Source organism: Chelonia mydas, chromosome 2 (assembly GCF_015237465.2).
Source record: "Chelonia mydas isolate rCheMyd1 chromosome 2, rCheMyd1.pri.v2, whole genome shotgun sequence".
Taxonomy (NCBI): Eukaryota; Metazoa; Chordata; order Testudines; family Cheloniidae; genus Chelonia; species Chelonia mydas.
Window position 1 is genome coordinate 74,281,755 of NC_057850.1, and position 19,884 is coordinate 74,301,638.

Genomic DNA, 19,884 nt, shown 5'->3' on the forward strand with positions numbered 1-19,884 from the left:
CCCAGCCCACACTCTGGGACCCTCCCACTTCACAGGATCCTAGAGCCCAGTGTCCAGTTCGAGCCCGAACGTCTACACCACAGTAAAACAGCCCCTTAGCCTGAGCCCCAAGAGCCCAAGTCAGCTGGCACGGGTCAGCCACAGGTTTTTAATTGCAGTGTAGGTATACTCTGAGCCTCACAGGATTTTGTGTACCCTGTAAACTTCATTGTTCTCTGAGAGTGGGATCCTGTCCCTAAGTTCCATGCATAGAAGGGAAGTCTGCACATGGACCCCCCTCTACTGCCCGGAGGGGAGAGGGGATAGACTCTTCCACTGCACTGTCCTTGCAGAGATTCCAGTCCAATCCCCCATTGGCTCCCTACAGTGGAAGGAAATGATCCAGCCCTTTGTCGTCTTCTCCAAATTTCCAATTGTATAAACCAGCAAGTCTAGGTCCTCAAAATAGCTGTGAATTCTGTCTTTTCCCCACACTAACAGTGATAGAGGACATGTGTCCGGGAAACCCACTGGAACGAAGGAGCATAAATAAATTCAGTAACCTAAAAACTGCACTGCCTTTTCCTTCTTTCATTTTTTTAACCCTTTTTTTTTTTCTTTTCTCACATCTCCAACTCATTCCATCTATCTTCATACCCCTTTTTCCACATAAATGTTTGCTATGTAGTCTCATATTACTGTTCCTTTTCTCTCCATGGAAAGGAGCATCTCCTTTCCTCTTATTTCGTCTTATTTCATTCCTACTTGTCCCATTCTCTATTACTCACTGCCACAAGGTAACTGGCCCCTTGAAGAGGAGTGGGGCCAGCCCCACCCTAAGCATAATTAATTAGATACTTCCCAGCCTGAGAGGGTGGAACCTGTGGGTTAGGTAATAGTTTAACAGACACCCAGGCCTCATAAGAAGACTGAGAGAGATGTTTGGGGCGTGGAGCCACGGGGAGGGGGCAGATTCCTGTGGAAGTCCCTGAGCCAGGGTCTGCAGGAGGCTGAGTATTCCAGGGGAACAAAGTGGTCTGTACGAGAGCAAGGAAGGATGCAAGAAATAGAGTCCAGCATGGGCTAAGCATATTACTCCAGGGGAGCTAGCCTGGGGACTGTGTGCTCCATACCAGAGCCAGAAAGCCCAAGGGCTGGGAACAGGGCCCATAGGATGGGCTGAGGAGAAGCCCCTGAAGGACAGAAGGACATTTTTGTTTGTTGGGACTTTTTAGTTTTACTTTCCTAGAAGGGTTTAAAGGTGATTGTGACTTGACTGGAGGGCTGAGCCACATCTCAGGATTGACTGGTGTGCAGAGAGCTGAGGACACTCATTTCAGGGTTTGGAAACTGAGGCTGGAAGTGCCTGTAGCACCATGCTTGGCCAGCAGGGGCTGCTACACTGTGACACTCCACCATCTTTCTCTCTCCAATGTTAAAATGTCTCTCTGTCCCTTTACTCCCCTTCTTGTATCTTTTTGTATTCTGTTGTCTCACCATGGTTCTTCACATCTTTGTCTCATCCCTCTGAAACTCTTCCCCATAATGGTTCCTTTCTCCCTCTCCCCTTCATTGTTTCATCCTTTTCCTACCTCCAAGTGGGGTTTTTGCTTCTAGTTTGACGACCTAGAACCCTTTCCTCTTTATTACATTTTATTTCTTCTCTCCCTAAAGGACTTCCTGCTGTTGAGGTGGAAGGAACTTAGATTCTCTCTTTTTCTGCCCTCCATGGACCAACTGTCTGCAGCTCTTCTTCTATGAGCTACACCTCCCTTTGGGGAGAGGCTGCCCTGGCAACTTGAAGTAGGCACTGGCTTTGCTGCAGGTGATGGGAATGGATGGAAGCCTGCAGGGACCCTAGCACTTGTATCCTAAAACTTAGGAGTATGGTTATAGAAGAGGATTGTAAATAGTTGATGATTTTAAAGAAAAACTATAGTTCTGTAACTGGTTTATGTGTTGAAGGGTTGCTCCCTGATGGAAAATGCTAATAACTTGTTTTTAAAAAAGAAAGCTACAGTCACTTGAAAAACTCCAGCTCCCTAAGCCAAGTGGGGGTGTTGGACTCCCAGACCCACAAAATTAATATTATATTTTTATCACATCACAGTTATCAAATTGGTTCCAGCATGCTAACACCCTTATGCCCACATGAGTGGAAATTGAATAGATATTAATGCATCTAGCTCCTCCTGCTGGTCTGCTTGGTTCCTCTTTTTTTCCAGTGGAGAAAAATAAGGTGCCTATAGTGATGGCTGTGTGAAGGATCTGTGATATCCTAATGAAGAGGTACCAATTTCAGCCTCACCATCATGCAAAAACACCTATCTGGGGTAACAGAGACTTGCAAATTGGATAAAAAACATGTAATTTGGAAGAACTGGCTGAGCTAGGGCATCATATAGATTTTCCCATTAGTCAAGGATGAGGACTTTGTCTCTTTTCTAACACTAACGTAACAATATCTTAGCAGAGTGGCAGTACTTACAGGTAAAACATTGTTAACATACCAATTTGATCCAGACACCCTGTGACTGCCAGAGTCCCCAGAGCTACTGGGGAGCTTCGAAATTCTTCGTAAACTTCCCAGTCCCATGTCCATTATGTATGCTTTACTAACAAAAAGGAACTCCATTGTTCTGGAGTTCTTTGTGAAAGCATGAGTAGGGGATATATCACAGCACTTAAAAGACCACCACTGGCAGCGCATATTACGGAATCTTAAAAATGCTTCTCTGGATTTCAGGCCATGCCTGATACAGCAAAAGAGTCTATTCAGAATGTTTTGGGAGTCACAGAAGTTGTGCTTTGTCCTTCGATGTTCGTTGGTGCTGTAATAAAGAAGGAGGAACCCTGATGCATATGCTATGGTACTGTCCATCAGTCAGGCAGCTATGGAAAAAGGTATGCACATGAGTGAGAATAGGGCTTGGCCTCAGCAATCAAACCTGAGCTGAAAACTATTTCCTAGGTTATGTACCTGGATTTAACTCCACCACAAAGACTTTGGTTCTTGAGGGCCACAGTGATTACCAAGTGCATGAATTTTAAAAAATGGAGGAGTAGGGTTATGCCCAGAATAGAGCAGTGGTATTCAGACCTGTCTGAGTTAGCAGCAAAAGAAAGAATAGGTTTTCGATGTAGAGAGCAGTTATATGAATTTGAAGAAATTTGGACCCCATTTCTTGATACATTTGAATAAAGAATGTTGAGATAGCTCAAATAATTCCAGACTTCCATTCCATCTGACCTCTCTACTTTTCCCCTCTCAATGCCTGCCACTTTCTCCATACCCAGCTTCCCTTTTTCCTATTTGTGTTTTTTTTTATTATTATTTTTGTTACCCCAGCCTAACATGTTATGCTTGTGTAATATTGTCTGATTGTGTATTGTTTGGTCTTGTAACTTTGACAAGTTGCAAAGTTGAATAATTTTTAAATTGTATTGAATAGCTTGTGAAATGTGCAATATTTGGTAACATAAAAGCTGTAAGTCATTTACCTTTTTGTATTTTTATTGATTTTTTTTAACGAAAATTAATTAAAAAATTAATCTTAAGGGAGAAAACTGAGATTATGCAAGACACTAACTGGGTCCCCAAAATTACGGATATACGAAGTTCAGGTGCTTCATATAACCCAGCCCTGTGCAATTTACTCTCCGTGGGTCTGATCCGGTGGGATTTAGATGAGGCCCCATATCCCTATGCTGCAAATACAGACAAATATTTTTTTTTAAATTGCACAAGACATAAACATATTATCCATTAACCTCAATGTTACTCTTTTCGGTATTGTATTACCATTTAGACTGTAATGTCTGTGTTTATATTTGATCATTTATTTCTATAATCTAGAACTGGGTTCATTTTTACATCCTCATTTTCATATCTGTAGATTTTGCCAGATTTGAAACTATACTTTTTTCAATCCAAATCTTCCTTCTCTATATTTTAAAAAGTTTCATTTAAACATACTTGTTGTATACAGTCCATTCTCAATATCAATGAACAATTGGAAGAGGCCCATTACACTTTTATCTTTTAATTTGTGTATGAAGACACATGTCAGAAAAAGCATCACTGCAAGTCCAAAAAAGTATTAGAATGTTTTAAGAGTTCCTGAAATTAGTAAATTGAAGATGTATATGCAATTATCAAATCACGTTCACTAAATTTATGAATGTATCTTTATTATTTATTATTAATTCAATCGAAGTTTACTTGTATTCAAAAGTTGCTTTATCAAATATTTTGTTTTTATAAATAGTATTGTACATATGAATATATGTCATTCCCTTGCCTTTATTTGTTTTTCAGCTTGCATGGGAATATGGTGTACCTTTTTTTGAAACCAGTGCTACAGATAACATAAATATTGAAGATGCCTTTTCAGTATTGGTCAAAGAAATAATGAACAAGGTAGGTTCCTTTTTTGGGGGAGGAGGCAATGCAATAAAACTTTTTTGGGACAAATCCTGTGGACAGAGGAAGCGCTGCAGAAGACCTTTAACACAGCAGAACCAGTTTGGTGAGCCTCTCTACAGAGGAATATATGCCACCTGTGTACCATGGAGCTGTGCTCTGTGGATGTGCCTTGTACTCTAGCACACAGAAGTTTTGGGCGTAGGGAAGTCGTGGGTTGGGAAAGAGGTGGGGCTGGCGGATGTGCAGCTTTGCAGCTTCACCAGCCACAGGCACTTCTCCATAGGGGAAGGTACAGCAGCCACAGAGTTACACTGCCACTCCGTGACTTGGGCCAGGGGGTATAGAAGCTGTGGAAGGAGTTGGCCCTTTATGTTCAATTAGCAAATGTCTGATCCGCAATTTATAACACATATGTGCAAATGATTTACATTGGTATTGCTAAATAGAGAGGAAAATGAACTCCTCTTTTGAAATTGCTAGGACTTAAAGGATTTCTGAGTTAATTAGCAGTGGATTGCTGCTGTCAGAATCAGTCTCTCAGCCTGAAGGGTGTGGCAATGTAAAGGTACTTACTACTGCATGATGGAGTCTCCCTAGAGCAATAATTACAATACACTGAATTATTAATTAGCTAAGACAATATTTTCCATCAAGAGATTTATTTTTAGATAGCAGAATATTGCTTTAGATATTAATGGATATTCCTCTTAAATGTATTATTATTGTCATCCATCACCAACATTAGTTATACAAAACTAGTCTTCAGTTCAGAATAGTCTTGAAGTCATAATGAAGATAAATGAACAAAATTATCGACAAAGTTGAAAGTTCCAGAGTTTTGATTAAATGGCCATACAGGGTGGTGGTCTGTTAATTCAGGTGAACTATATGGGTTCAAAGATTCAAAGGTGTTAACATAACCCAGTCAGTGTCCAACATTACACAGTTTCAAAAAGGTTTGAGGATTGGTATACAGAGACCTCAGCCTGCTTAGTACTGTGGTGTAAACAGCATTAAAAATCCTTTCAACCATTTATTAAAAATACAGAAAAAGAAGGAAAAACTGTTAAAGTATTTGAAATGTAAAGTAGTAAATAAGGCTTTCATTTTAACAATATCCCTTGTTCCCTTTCCCTTTTGCTGGAAAGAATTGTTGGACAGTCTCTTGTGTGATATTAAAGATGGTAATAATTATCCTTTGGGGAAAAGAAAAGAAGTTAGTAGAGTTAGGCTGGAACTGTTGCTGCTGATGATAAAGTCTCATTTCTAGAAAACAAAACAAGACACACTCAAAAGGAGAGAGAAGAGAACAGAAAATATAAAAAAATGACAGTTCTGCCTCTGGTATTAACTTTTACTTGCAACCTCGCTGCTGGAGACACATAGTGTACCAGAATATGCAGTCTTGGCTGGCTAAGCCAGGCTCTTATCAAACAGAAGGCAAAAGGAGAGAACTTGGAAAGAAGAAAAATCAGGTGGGGAAGGAAAGGGACACATGTTGTGGGGGTGGGGGAAGAGAGAGAGAGAGAGAGAGAATCTCACATCCCAGGTGGTGCGTGGGATTCAGCTGCAGCTGGCAGAGATGGAAATATCATCTGGGTCCCCTTCTCTGGCCCAGGCTGGACAGAACAGTTGTTGGGATCAGGATGACGAAGGCCCGGGGTCCCAGGAGATGGTGGGGGTGGCAGCCATGACAGTGAAGTTTGCTGCAGTAGCCAGAGTTCCTCCCGAAGTGTGGTTTTTTGTTTTGTTTTTTTAAAAGGATCCTGAAAGGGAGTGATAGATGGAATAGCCCATCTGTTCATTATTTTGTCTACCAATTAGGTCTGATTTCTGAAACACCAATTTTAGTTCATTTATTTCCATTCTCTCCTTTTGTTTACCAGTCACAATCTTAATACAGTCCTTGAATCATCAGTAGGACTTTTTGTTTGTACTAATTCAGTCTTTCTGTCTCATTTTTGTACCTTTTTCAGTCAGCATTTGTTGTTGTAGATTATTTTGACATTCCATGAACTTTCACTCACTTTTTACAGTTGCGCTCACAAGTAGGGTAAATTCATAGACCTAAATATCACAATAGTGGTGAAAGTAATCAGCTCCGAGTCAGACTGTTTCTACATCAAGGACCAATACTATCAAATAAAAGTACTAAGCGTGGTTATTTCTCAGAAAAAAATATTTAGGTGGATTGGGTTCCATTATTATGAAAATCCAGCTCAATAACCTTATTACTGTTTAAAAAAAAAAAATCACATCAGAAGCACTAACAGTAGGCCTCTTAAGATTTGGCAGTGTGTCTCAAATAGGTTTACTTTAATTTCTTTTGTAACCAAGGAATTTACTGCATGTACTTGAAACACAAAAGGATATTGTTGTTTTAATGTAATAAGCATGTTTGCTGTTGCTGAGACATCTGAAGTTCAAATTACAGATAAGCAATAACAGTTGTGAAGATTCACTAGGAAAATTTATATATCAATACTAAACATATTGAGGATTAAGGGGAACAGTTTTTTATTTCTAGAAACCTTTATTCAAATGCATCTTTGGTTATAAGTGAAATGATTTTGATAGTCTCAGATTAATCCAGGGTTCTTGTCTGTGCTACAAAAGAAACACATAAATTAGCTAAACTAGTCATTAGCTTTAAAAGAAGCACAAATCCAGCATGGAAAAGGGTAGGGAAACTGAGGACAATATGCGGAGTTGTTTGAAGAAGATGGCTCATCTCCTGTTCACAGTTAACCTATCATCATGCTACTTTACTTTCATTAGCACTTAAATATATTCCAGCATTGTTAGTTTTGTGTGTAATTAAATCAAACTGTGATGATAATTTCAAGCCCATGAGACAAAAAGATTTGGATATTGATTCAGTGGACCAATGCCTTTTTAATTTACATTACAAAGGAATGATACTGGCTAGTCTCCTGTATGTTCTCCAGCATGAGGTGTGCAGCTTTTGTATTTTGTTTCAACTGTGCAGGATACAGAAAAAGCCTTGTATGTTTTCTTTGTTGGCAAGGGGAGAATCCTTTAGGCTTTGCTCAAGCACCCAAAGGACTTGAAGAGTGTGAAAGCATGATCATATTATGTGAAAGTGCTATAGTATCACTGACAGAAAGGGAATGAAACACAAAGATCCTGTTTGAGTAGCCAGTATCTTTTATAAATAAAGAATAATAAGGTTTGTTAGAATTACAGTGTCTCCGGAATGATCTTTAAAGTAAGCAGGAAAAACTGCAAAATAATTAATAACTATAAATACAACTAGCTGCAAAGACAAATATGAGCTTAATATATATTTCTACATAATGTGTATTCAGTAGGACCTGAGAGACTTGGCTGCAACGTGTAATGACATTCAACTATAAGGTTACATGCATTAATGTTGTTCTAAGTATGACTTTAATATATTCACTTATCTTAGTAGATGCTTATTTTCTATACTGTAGACATGCTGACAGAGGTCTTAGCATGTTGAGAAAGCTGTATGTCAAACAACATCCATTTGACTAGAGGTGTGTAAACTTATTAATTTCCACTTTGTGTGTGTGCTTGTGCAAAATGTTTTCATGAGAATTTGCCAGTGGTAAAATTTCATCTTTTCTGGAGATGTTTGAAGTCTCTGATGGGTTAGCGGGTGCTTCTGTAACATTATTTTGGTCAGTGGTTTACCGTCTTCCAATTAAATTTGTTTTGTTGATTTCAAATAAGGTTCTTCCTCACCTGAATTTTATTTAGTTTTCCCATTGGACTGGTAAAGCAGAGTTTATCATAAAAACAAAAATCTGCCTTGTGGTTTCACCAAAATTTTCATGTACAGCAAAATAATTGGCTTGTTCACAAAACAGTGAAATCTGGATGTATTGCTTGAATTTTAACCTCCCTAACTCTATGATGGAGAAGTGAATGTAGTCAGCAATGTGACCAGCAACTGTGAAAAATGATGCCATGCTGTAATCCTTGCATCAGGGACAGTGGTACATCTATTTTACAATAATAAAACATTTATTTACCCATCATAAAATAAGGTAAAGCGCCACACAATGTTCTGGTCCGAAATCGTTCCTCAAGGCACAGGTCTCTGAGTTCCCTTCCCTTGGCCAGTTTGCCTCTCTGTCATTGATCTTCCTATCCCAGGATCCACACAGGAGGAGGGGGTGAGGACTAGATGCACCTATGCTGGATATAGATAGGCCAGGGAAAGCATATTATCTCACACTAATCCCACAGAGGAAATCCCCTTTAAGGAGTTCCCTGTGGAAACCATTAGGGCCAGGTTGCCAGGAAGAAGCTGAGTTCTGTTAAGAGCTGATGTAAAAAGCTGCAGAGAGAAATATATTTGCAGGTTCACAGCAACAACTTTTGTTGGTCCTACAAAACCCAGGAATTTTGCTAAATATTCTTGAGCACCATCTGCTGGCACTTTATTGACTAAATATATATTCTCTTCCTACAGCTGGAATGCTGGGGACCTATAATTTGTGCACAGACTCACCACTTCCTGGAACTTTGTAAAATTAGAGCAATTTGTGGTTTGAACGGCTCTCAGGTTGGAGGAAACACTGAAATGTGCTAAAACACATTGTACATTTGTTTTTCAAAATTATTCTCACTACACTTGCTAATATAAAAGAGTGGGCCTCATACTTGAAACCATGGCAGCAAGTTACCCAGTGTCAGACTCTGCTACATCTTCCTTTTGTGTTGTATTTTTATAGTGGGCTTGAAGCATATTTTTTGTGCTCGGTGGGATCAGATAGTTCAAACAACATTATATAGACTTTTAAGTTGTGTGCAAGTTGGGAAAATCATTTTACAGTAGGAACTCAATCTTGCAGCTCTCACATGAATTGTCTCATTAAGGTTAACTGATCACCTGAACTTATTACAACTACACGTGAGTAACAGAGGCAGGCCATAATTCTGAGAATGATAATACATGTTTTTTGTTCAATCCAAACAGCTATTAAGTGACTTTACATTATTGAAAAAAATCTTTAGTGTGAATTAAGCCCAAATACAGATGTCAGAAACATTATCAGGTATTCTGAAAGTTTGCAGAGGCATGTTTACAAATAACAGTATTTAATTTATTCAGAATTCTTCAGATTTGCCTAAACCTGCTCATTAGAAGATGACAGCTATTTAATAACATTGCTCATGGTTACCAAATGACCCATCCTGCAATCAAGAGTCACACTTTAAACAAAAACAGAAAAAAATACAGTTAGATTTATGCATACTGTCATATGTTGCTCAGTTTAATGGGTGAAGATCAGTCCTCCTCCCAAATCGCTTTTGACAAGAATATTATAGTCTCTATTATTATAGAATATTAAGTCTGGTCTTTGTGAATTCTTGGTTATGACATCATATTAACTAGGGGGAGGAGGAAAGAAACTATGCTTAAACTCCCCTTTCCCGCAAATCAGCAAAATAAATACCAGGAGCAATTGCCATTCTCTGAAGAATACAACAAAACCATAGAAAACAATGTTCTTCACTCCCCCAAAAAAACTGATAGTAGATATGCAGAGTGTGCTCACAACTGCAAATGTGGTCATTGGGAGCTCTGCTATGAACATACATGAAGTGCTATTAAATGCTATGTACTCTGAAAAATCAGACCCTGGGCTTCTCAAATTATCAGACTCAGTTGATAATTTGATCATTTTTGCTTTAATCATGTACATCAGTTCCCCATGTGTAAAATGGGGATAATAATATCTCCTCAGAGGGGTATTGTGAGGGTTAATGAATTTGTTTGTAAAGATCTCAGATACTACAATGACAGCATCTAGAAAAGCCCATGAAGAAATTAATGATTCTGCCTCCAGTACAGGATTTGGATGGTATGAAGTATCTAATTTATGGGTCCACATATTAAATGTAAAAAGAAAAGTCAGCTGAACACTCATTCAGCGAGCGCTGCCCTGTACACTGAATGTGACCGAAGGTCTTGTGGGAAAAATAGTATGTGATCCTAGAAATCTGTTGGCCGCGGAAAAATGCGGAATTTCTGTTTTTACAGAGAATCCTTTGTTTTTTCATTTTGTGAAAAAAAAACAACAGTAGAACCCTGTTTATCTGAGCCCCCATTAGCTGGGTCTCCATATTAACCGAACCAGGGCTGACAGCCCGAACTCCACCGCCCAAGATAAAAGTATTTGGCATATGTAAGAAATACAAATTGCAGTTCTATTAATTATATTTTATTATTATAATGATTGATGGCACTGGTAGGCTTCAAACTTGCTTAAAAATTGTAGATATATCAATAAAACGTGTTCAACTAATACCTATATAGTGGCTAGGGAAAGTAAAATTCAGTGTTTCATTTTAAATGTGGAAAAACAGATTTTATGTTTTTTTATCAGAGAATTTGGGGCTTTTTATCATGGAAAACTAGGATCCCTGGTGATCAGGTAGCTAAAGACTATCATAATGCATACATACAAAGGAGCTGCATTAAGGTTGCAAAAACAACCTTCATTCTGGTATTTCGTAATTACTGAGTGCTTGGCTTTGCAATCTTAACATTCTTTTAATGTTGGGGTTTTTTATGTAATTTCCTATGTTTTAAAAAAAACTTAAAAATTGAAAAAACTAAACTTCCATCATGTGGATCCATATTGATCCTGCATATAGGTCTTCTGCAGGGTTGGGATGCTTACATATGGCACAGTCCTACCAGTTATCTTTTGAGTTAACTGAATAACTAGTAGCAGTACAAGGCAGTTATCTTCTATGAGGATCTGCCTTAGAAAGAGATGAAGACACATGTTGCTTGTGGGTTTTACAGCTGTTAACTGTGAATAGAATGTCGAGACTCAGAAATAATGGATTCAGTTCCAGGTTCTGTAGGGGAGTGTTTTCTAGTGGTTATAAACATTTGTTCCTCCAGCCTTTCCCTGTCCACTTCTACTCCTAACCCATTCCCCTGCTGCCATATTCAGTTCTTGCTGATTCCAACTTCAGTCCCACCCTGCTGAACCATTTTAGCTGAAACTTTAAAAAACCCTAAACCATAAGGGAAATATCCAACATTTAATTTCTTATGCCCTTTGAAATCTGAGTTCATACTCCCTATAGTCTCCCAGTCATGCCTATAATTGTTCTGCATTGTGCAGGACATTTTTTTTCAGTCATTTTCTGGCCCAGGTCCATGCTTTGAATTCCATGACGCCTATTCCCTCAAAGAGGTAAAGAGATATCCCTTTCAACAGCTGGCCTCTGTAGTGAGAAATATGTACGTATTGCTGCTGGCAGTGGTTCTCAACCAGGGGTATGTAGCTATCTTCCAGGGGGGTACATCAGCTCATCTAGATATTTGCCTAGTTTTACAGCAGTCTACATAAAAAGCACTAGCAAAGTCAGTACAAACTAAAATTTCATACAGACAATGACTTGTTTATACTGTTCTGTATACTATACACTGAAATGTAAAAACAATATTTATATTCCAATTGATTTATTTTATAATTTTGTGGTAAAAATAAGAAAGTAAGCAATTTTTCAGTAATAGTGTGCTGTGACACTTTTTTTTTTATTTTTTATGTCTGATTTTGTAAGCAAGTAGTTTTTAAGTGAGGTGAAACTTGGGGTACACAAGACAAATCAGACTCCTGAAAGGGGTACAGTAGACTGGAAAGGTTGAGAGCTACTGGATTCAGAGAGAAAGGTGGTGACTCCTCTTGTCTCTGCGTATCATTGCTTTCTTGGTAAACATGCCAAGCAGAAAAGGAAAGAATAGTAAGTAGAGAAATTGGAAGCATTTTTTCTTTATCTGCAAAATGTGCCATGTTTTTATCCCCTCATTCTGGGGTTCATAGTCCCACCTCTCAGAGACTTAAGATGTTTTGCTGCAAGTACACTGCATAACTGGTTTTGATTGTTTTTCAGTATATCTCATCACTTACAGGAAAGGCCTTAGGCCAAAACCTTATGCTGGGATTACTGTCTTCTCTTAATATCAGTAAATAAATGTTTTACTATTATAGAATGCTATCTTGATGGTTTTACTTTTATTAAGACTGAGTTAATTAAATGCTGGGATGTGCTTGGATTTAAAAAAAATTGGCTAGCAAAACTACTGAACTATAATGTATATGCCAAGATAAGTTAAATTCCTTCATAACAATGAAGGGTCTGATTCTTTTTTTTTTCCGGATGCTGAACACCTGCAACTCCCATTGACTTCAACTGGATTTGTTGGTGCTCAGCTCATCTGCAAACCAGGCCCTAAACAAGTCCATTTCATTTACTGAAATATGAGTTTAGGGGCTTTGATATCCTGGGCTCAAGTTACCACAGCTGGAACAGAAAGGAGCAATTGTTATCCCTGGCTCCAGAAAGGCCCTTGTTTCTCCAAGAGAGTTATCATTGCGGAAGGGCGGGCATGTTTCACACTGCTTGTCTCTTGTGGGGTTCTGCTAGTTTAAGTTATCGTTTGGATTCCTTAGCAGCTCAGAGGATGCACTGAATTGGCACATCCCTGGCTACCCCAGACACGTCCCTGCCTGAAACTGCACAGCCCCCCTCCATCCCAGCAGGAGTTGTCTGCCTTGTGCTGCTGGAACCCTTCCTTTGAGCTGACTTTCCACCAATTAGAGGGATGAGATGAAACAAATCCAATTTCTCAGAGCTGAGGGAGTTTATAATACTTCCTGTCACTGTACAGTAAATTAGAAGAAATAGGCAAAATAGGTCAATTCATCAGTACCGCTGTACAGTATCTCTGAAGACTGGGGTTTTAGAGCATAAAATCCATTTCTACTTTAGATTAAACATGAAAATGAGTATAGATATTTGTGCACATCACAAAACTACCATACCATTTGTCATAGCAAAATATGATGCTTATTTAAAGCCCTAGATGACACTAGGGCTAAATTGCTCATGAGGGAAAGCCTTATGCAAGTAGTCAGTAGCACTACCTACATGAGTATATATACCACTCCAGTGAGTAGAGATTTACAGGATCAGCTCATGACTTGTAATGTCTTCTCAGAAGACCATACACGCCCACCCCTAGGATCTTTCAGGACTCAGAAAAGAGGCTAGAGCCAAGTATAGTATGAGCGTGTCCTATCAGCCTGTCACTTCCATAGGCTCTAGATTCATCCAATTTATTAGAAAACTTCCTAAAATGTTGAGCCTTTCATTTGACTCTTCAGAGCTAGAAATATATTCAGTGACACACTAAAATGTTTTATAAAGCTAAAATATATGATGGGCTGCCTTATGAGCCCACTCATGGAGAAGAATATTCAAGTGTCTTAATATAGTGCCGCTGCATTCGTCTTAATGCCATGTTCATTTTAATTTGTTTTGCAGAATTCCTGCGTATTGTGTGACTTAGATGTGGTGGATCTAAATGAAAGTAAGAAAAAGAGAACTTGCTGCCAATTGTGAAATGTCACCTGCACTTCTGTCTGTCTTCAGGAAATGTTAACTATTTCGTAGGAATACACAAAGGTGTTAAAATGAATTTGATTACTTAGGCAATTTCTGTATGTTACAGAAATCTTGTGCTGTAAGTATTGACATTTACAATGTATACAGTACTGTATATACATGAATGTTTTATTTTCTAGTTTTTAAAGTGAAGTTAAATCAATTATTTGTATTTAGGACCTTTTATGACCAGCACAGTGGGACTATTCATATATGCCAGTGTTTGCAGGAATGGGACCTATATGTACAATCCTTCTCTTGTTGAAGTTAATATCTGCCTTAATTTTTTTTCTTTGTCAGTCTCTTTACATAGTAAACCCTACAACAAGGGCCTCTCACTCATGCAACCCTCTGATCTAAATGACCAATTTTAAATATTCCCAAGGTTTCAAATACAGTCTGAATTACGTTTAAATTAGATGCGGCAAAGAGTCCTGTGGCACCTTATAGACTAACAGATTTATTGGATCATAAGCTTTCATGGGTGAATACCCACTTCGTTGGAAGCATGTAGTAGAAATTTCCAGAGGCAGGTATAAATATGCAAGCAAGAATCAGGCTAGGGATAACGAGGTTAGTTCAATCAGGGAGGATGAGGTCCTCTTCTAGCACTTGAGGTGTGAACACCAAGGAAGGAGAAACTGCTTTTGCAGTTGGCTAGGCATTCACAGTCTTTGTTTAATCCTGAGCTGATGGTGTCAAATTTGCAAATGAACTGAAGCTCTGAGCTGTAGCTCACGAAAGCTTATGCTCTAATAAATTTGTTAGTCTCTAAGGTGCCACAAGTACTCTTTTTTTCTTTTTACGGATACAGACTAACAGGGCTGCTACTCTGAAACCTGAAGCTCAGCAGTTTCTCTTTGAAGTCTGGTCCTGAAGTTTTTTTGCTGCAGGATGGCTACCTTTAAATCTGCTATTGTGTGTCCAGGGAGGTTGAAGTGTTCTCCTACAGGTTTTTGTATATTGCCATTCCTAAGATCTGAGACATCGTCAATTAAATTAGAGACCATAACTGAAATTCTGCCGGTCCCTTGGGTGGTCACTTAACATACTTTTCTGGATAGTTTGTTTTTGTTTTGGGGGGTTTTTTTGCTGGGGGAGGGGGAGGGAAAGGGGTTGGTTGTTTTGGGTTTTTTTTTCCAGTTTAAAGAGTTTGTATTGTTTTGTAATACCAGTGCAAAATGAAGTGTAACTGAGGACCAAAAGAGAAAAGAAAAACTTATCTAGTGTACATACATTACACAAACTTTAGAATGAAGAAAAAAACAGAAGTTGATAAATGCATGTCTTTACGCTAATGTAATGTTACAGACTGTGTATAGAACACCAAATAATCAATTATTATTATTTACTGGACTCCTGATGCTAAGAAAAAGACTTCATCCTGTTACACATGGATGTATGCATCCTCTTAATTTATATATCCGAGCAATGGAATATTTCCAGTGGTCAATAGATAGTTAAGAAGTTTTATAGTTTTGTAAAATAGAATATTTTCAATATGTTTAAGTTTTCTAATGTTCTTATTAATTTGTTCCTTTATACTAGGTGATCCAAGTATTAATAAAGGTATATTGAGTGTTAATGAAGTTTTTGTGGCCTTTTAATCTATGCACTATCACTTTCTCCCAGTATAAATACATTGAGAATCTGATTCGTGCTCTCACTTGAACCCATTTTGTGCTGGTATAATAACACTGACTTCAGTGGAGTAGGTCTTGATGTATACAAGTATAATAAGTAAGAACAGAATCAGATCCTGTGTGTGTATTTTAATTAAGAACAGCCACATCACACTTTACACACACAAATCAAATAATGAATATTAAGCTGACGGGGTGCTGTTGATATATTCCTATTTGGTTAATTATAATGATTTTTGGCATGGGAGTTATGTATCCCCAGTTGATTATTAATTTAATTGGTTATACCATGTCTTATGAATGAATGAATGTTTTACCAAATTCTGCTGTCAGTTACACCAGTAAAAATCCAGAGTAATTCAGTTGATTGTTGTTCTGGGTGATCACTGGTCTAAGTGAGAACAGAATTTGGACAAGTAACCGTGAACAAAGAAATGGGGCCAAATTCTGCTCTGGTTACACCAATGAGCAGTGAATCTGCACAGATGTAACTGAGGGCCAGATTTGGTCCATACCAAACACAGGTATGGACCACATTATTCCAGATCATTTTATCCCCTGTTAAAAGAGGGTGACAGCCACTGTCCACATTAGGGGGAGACAATTCTTTCCTCAGTTGCCCAGTACACAGTAGGAATCTGCCCAGTGCATCATCCCTTTTAGATAGTGCAGTCTCCTCCACCTGGGATACTGGCCAGCTCAACACTATGGTATGGAAGGGGTGTGAATTCTTCCTGCTCCTTTGAGGTGATTTTTTTCACCTGCTGGTGATAGGACAGGGCAATCCCTTCTCTTAGGTAAGTACTGTTGCAGCCCTAATAAAGCTCCCCCTGCTGAACACTCATTAGGCTGCTCTATTTGGGTCCCACCATGATGGACACTTGTGTTTTTATGCTTTGCTTGGTCTAAGAAGGATGCAACATGTTTTCTTTGGCCTCTCTGTTACCCCTTCATAGAAAAGGGACTTTGAGGTCATGCTGTCCTAGAAGCCCAGGACCAGTGCTCTTCCCCCAAGACACCCCAGTAGCTTAAGCATATTTGTTCCCAGAGCTCCAACCTGTGAATACTTTGGTTTTCAGTTTACCTCTCCAGGCACGTGATAGTTGAAGCACACAACACACAAACTTTGGAAAGGTTTCTAACACAATAGGCCTTTACTTTAGATAGCACAAGAGAAAAGTGGCTTGTCTGGACAAAACAATAAAACAGATGTATGCAGTTTTCTACCACAGTTTCCTCACCACAGTTGAACATTCTTTGGGATTTGGAGAGAGTTCTCTGAGGTGTCCAAGATCACCCTTCCTGTACATGGCTTCTCCTTGAATCATGGAGTCAGTCTCTCTCACTTGCTATACTATCTCTTCCCACCCCCTCTAGCCAGCCGAGCTTCCTTTGAAAGAAAAAGTACCCCTCTGCTACAAAACTGGACCCCTTTGTTCCTCTCTTGTTTCAAACCTCATTAGTCTTTTTAAAGTCCTGCTCTGTCCCTTTTTTCTCCTGCTTGGGGATTTTCCATTCTCCACTCCCCTCCCAGATAAACTTGGCTGGACAGGTTTTCCAGCTCAGACACCCTCTTTAGCATATCTGGTGTTCAGCCAAAGTCCGGTTGTTAAGGTTAATGACTTCTTTTGTTCTATTGCTTCTTCTTAATAGGATGGGTGATATGTGTTAGGGACCCTGTCAGCCCATAGTTGCCTCGCTACAGATTGAAGCATTCAATGGTACAGAAATTACAAATTCTGGTTAATTTTATGAAAGTTGTACCTAAACTGATTCCCCTGATCATCACAGATACAGTGATTGTTTCAGGACCATGTACAAAGAAATAAGGCACCAAGGGAAGAAGGCCCCCATACCCAAGTCTTCCAACTCCTGTACGCTCATCCAAAGACCAGGGATAATTCAACCCTGTTCATGGGGCACACTTTATTCTTAGCACTGTTATTAGACAGGACAAGACAAAAAGGAAGACATGGTCCCGCTGGGAGAAGTTTGTCATCTAAATAGAAATCATAGAACTGGCACAAGAAGTACTGAATTACTCAAAGGATGATATTTTGGAATATATATTTGCTTTTCAATTGTTTTCTTTCAGAGGGGTGAGTGACAGTATCATTAATGCAAATTAGCAACTGGTGGGGTTTGTGGAAGAAATTAGTTTTAAGGAGGGCTTTGAATGGAGAAAGGGGTGTCAGACTGTCTTAGAAAGGTTGTTCAAAGTGTAAAGGACAACATGGAAGAAGGCAAGGTGTGCCCACGTTATTTCCACAGATCCCTCTATGGCAGTTGTTTTCAACTTTTATGGGCTCAGGACCCATTTGTAAAGTTTATTGTTGCAACCCAGTAAATAATCTGGGGGCAGAGACCCTGGCGTGGTTTTGATTGCATCTTGCCTGGCACTCACCCCCCCGTAGTGGCTCCTGCAGCTCCTGTGCTGTGGGGCTGACTGGGCTTGGCGCTCTGCTCCAGGAGTTGCAACCTCCAGGATTGCAGAGCCGCTCAGGTTTGGCCCCGCCCTCCTGACTGGACCAAATTTGTGCGAGTAGAGTTGTGACCTGGCTCCTGGGATTGCAGTGCCACTCTCTCAAATTTGGCCTACCCAGACTCCCGTCATAAAGATGACTGGACCAAACCTGAGTGGCATTGGGACCCCAGAAGTTGCAGTGCCTGGAGCAGGAAGGCGAGCCCAACCAGCCACATGGGACAGGAGCCACAGAAGCTGCCATGCAACCCTTTGAAAGATTCTGGCAACTTGATTTTGGGTCCTGACCTATAGGTTGAGAAACCCTGCTCTGTAGCACCTTATATAAGCAGAGGTTACAACACTGAGGCAGAGCCAGGCTATTATTCAGATGAATTTTACCAAGAAGATAAGAAACATATTCTCTTTCAAAGCACCAGAACCACCAGATATCACATAGTCCCAGAACTTTAATTCCAGGGCCATTCTAGTTTTCTTTTGTGTTTGGCTCCGCGGACAAGATTTAGCCACAAAAGAATCAAGCACTTCATTAAAATCCCCAGCAATTACAATAGGGATATGGGGTTCTCCATGTAATTTAGTAAAGCCTATGTTTACTTTCAGGATTAATAATCTGCCCTGATTATCTAAAATTGACTCAGAGACTGTTACTGCCAGTACTTTATAGAAGAGTATGGCTACCCCTCTAGATGTGAATGACAAGCAGCAAGACACTACTTCTTTTACCCAGTCATGTTCTACCATAACAGCCCTATCTGCGGTCAAGTGTGTCTCCAGCAAAAGCACTACATCTGCCTTTGCTCTCTCTAATAATGAGTACCCTTGTTTTCTTTTAATTGGAGTGTTGAGTCTCTTTACATTCCAGGAAATAAAATTGAAATTCAGGACCAACGTTTTTCTCATCTGTGACCTTACAAATGAGGACGATGGAATATTTGTGTCATTTACTCTATGGCATCCCACCTGCTCCCCTCGCAGACTCCCGTGAGCGTGGGGGGACAGATTTTGGATTACCTTGCCAGATGCTCGCCACTTGTCAGATTGCTACCAAATAGTGTAGGTGCAGGAGACTTTGGGGAAGGCATCAACATTAGATGCAGCCACCTAGCGAGGCTTGCTGTAAATCAGTCATGTAATTTTTCTGCGTATGAAGATCAGGAGAGAGGAAAGGGGAAGAAAGATGGATGGAGCAAGATAATGGGAAGGGGGACACAAGGGAATCAAATAGAATATAACAAAAAGGAAAAAAACAAAATAATTTACAGGAACGTATGAACATTTGTGTACTTGGCAATGCACGTTGAAAGAACATCTCTATACATAGCTAAACCCTTTTCATACTCTGGGGGGACAGATGTAGGTAGCCTGTCACTACTCTCTGGGGTCCAAAAATTGTTATAAATAACAACCCCACATGGGAAATATCCCCAACAAAGGGGGTGGGTGGGGAAGATTTGAAGTCCATAATGTAGCAAGTATCCCAAAGGTGGTTATAGCCATCTCTGAGATTGTGTAGGATGCATAGGCTCAGCAGGGTTTTGGATCAGGGACACTGTGTCTAATTACAAGCAGCAGGTCCTTGTAAATTCAGAGTTCCCTTGTGGTGGCAATTTTCTGCTGGCATTGCCATTCCCTATATTTCAAACCATTTTCAACCACTAAACTATTACCCCAACCTTAAGTGCAAGCAGCCAAACCAGTGCCCCCAGACACATAGTTTGCCTGCTAAACATGTTTGATGGTTACATTACAGTCTTGCAGCAAGACAAGGAGATAATCTAGCATGATTGTGGGTAACTTCCCTTACTATAGTCTCTAGGTCCATGCTGCAGGTATCCACCAGCAATGGCATGGCACAGTCCAAATCAGAGGAGACCACCTTCTGTTCT

General features: G+C 39.6%; 1 protein-coding gene across 6 annotated transcripts in view; it reads left to right on the forward strand.

Moving 5' to 3' along the window:
- LOC102938021 (ras-related protein Rab-10) overlaps nucleotides 1-15,459 on the forward strand; it is a 53,512-nt gene extending 38,053 nt beyond the window's left edge. The window contains exons 5-8 of one of the 6 annotated variants that reach the window (XR_006288562.1): nucleotides 1,654-1,804; nucleotides 2,726-2,883; nucleotides 4,298-4,399; nucleotides 13,751-13,800. Coding sequence is in view for 2 of the 6 variants with exons in the window: in XM_007058803.4 (XP_007058865.2) it covers nucleotides 4,298-4,399; nucleotides 13,751-13,828 (180 nt within the window). In the remaining 4 variants the exon portion in view is untranslated. Of the gene's footprint in view, nucleotides 1-1,653; nucleotides 1,805-2,725; nucleotides 2,884-4,297; nucleotides 4,400-13,750 lie in introns of all 6 variants that reach the window. The other 5 variants (XR_006288563.1, XR_006288561.1, XR_006288560.1 and 2 more) reach the window with 5 other exon arrangements.
- Nucleotides 15,460-19,884: the final 4,425 nt, after the last annotated feature.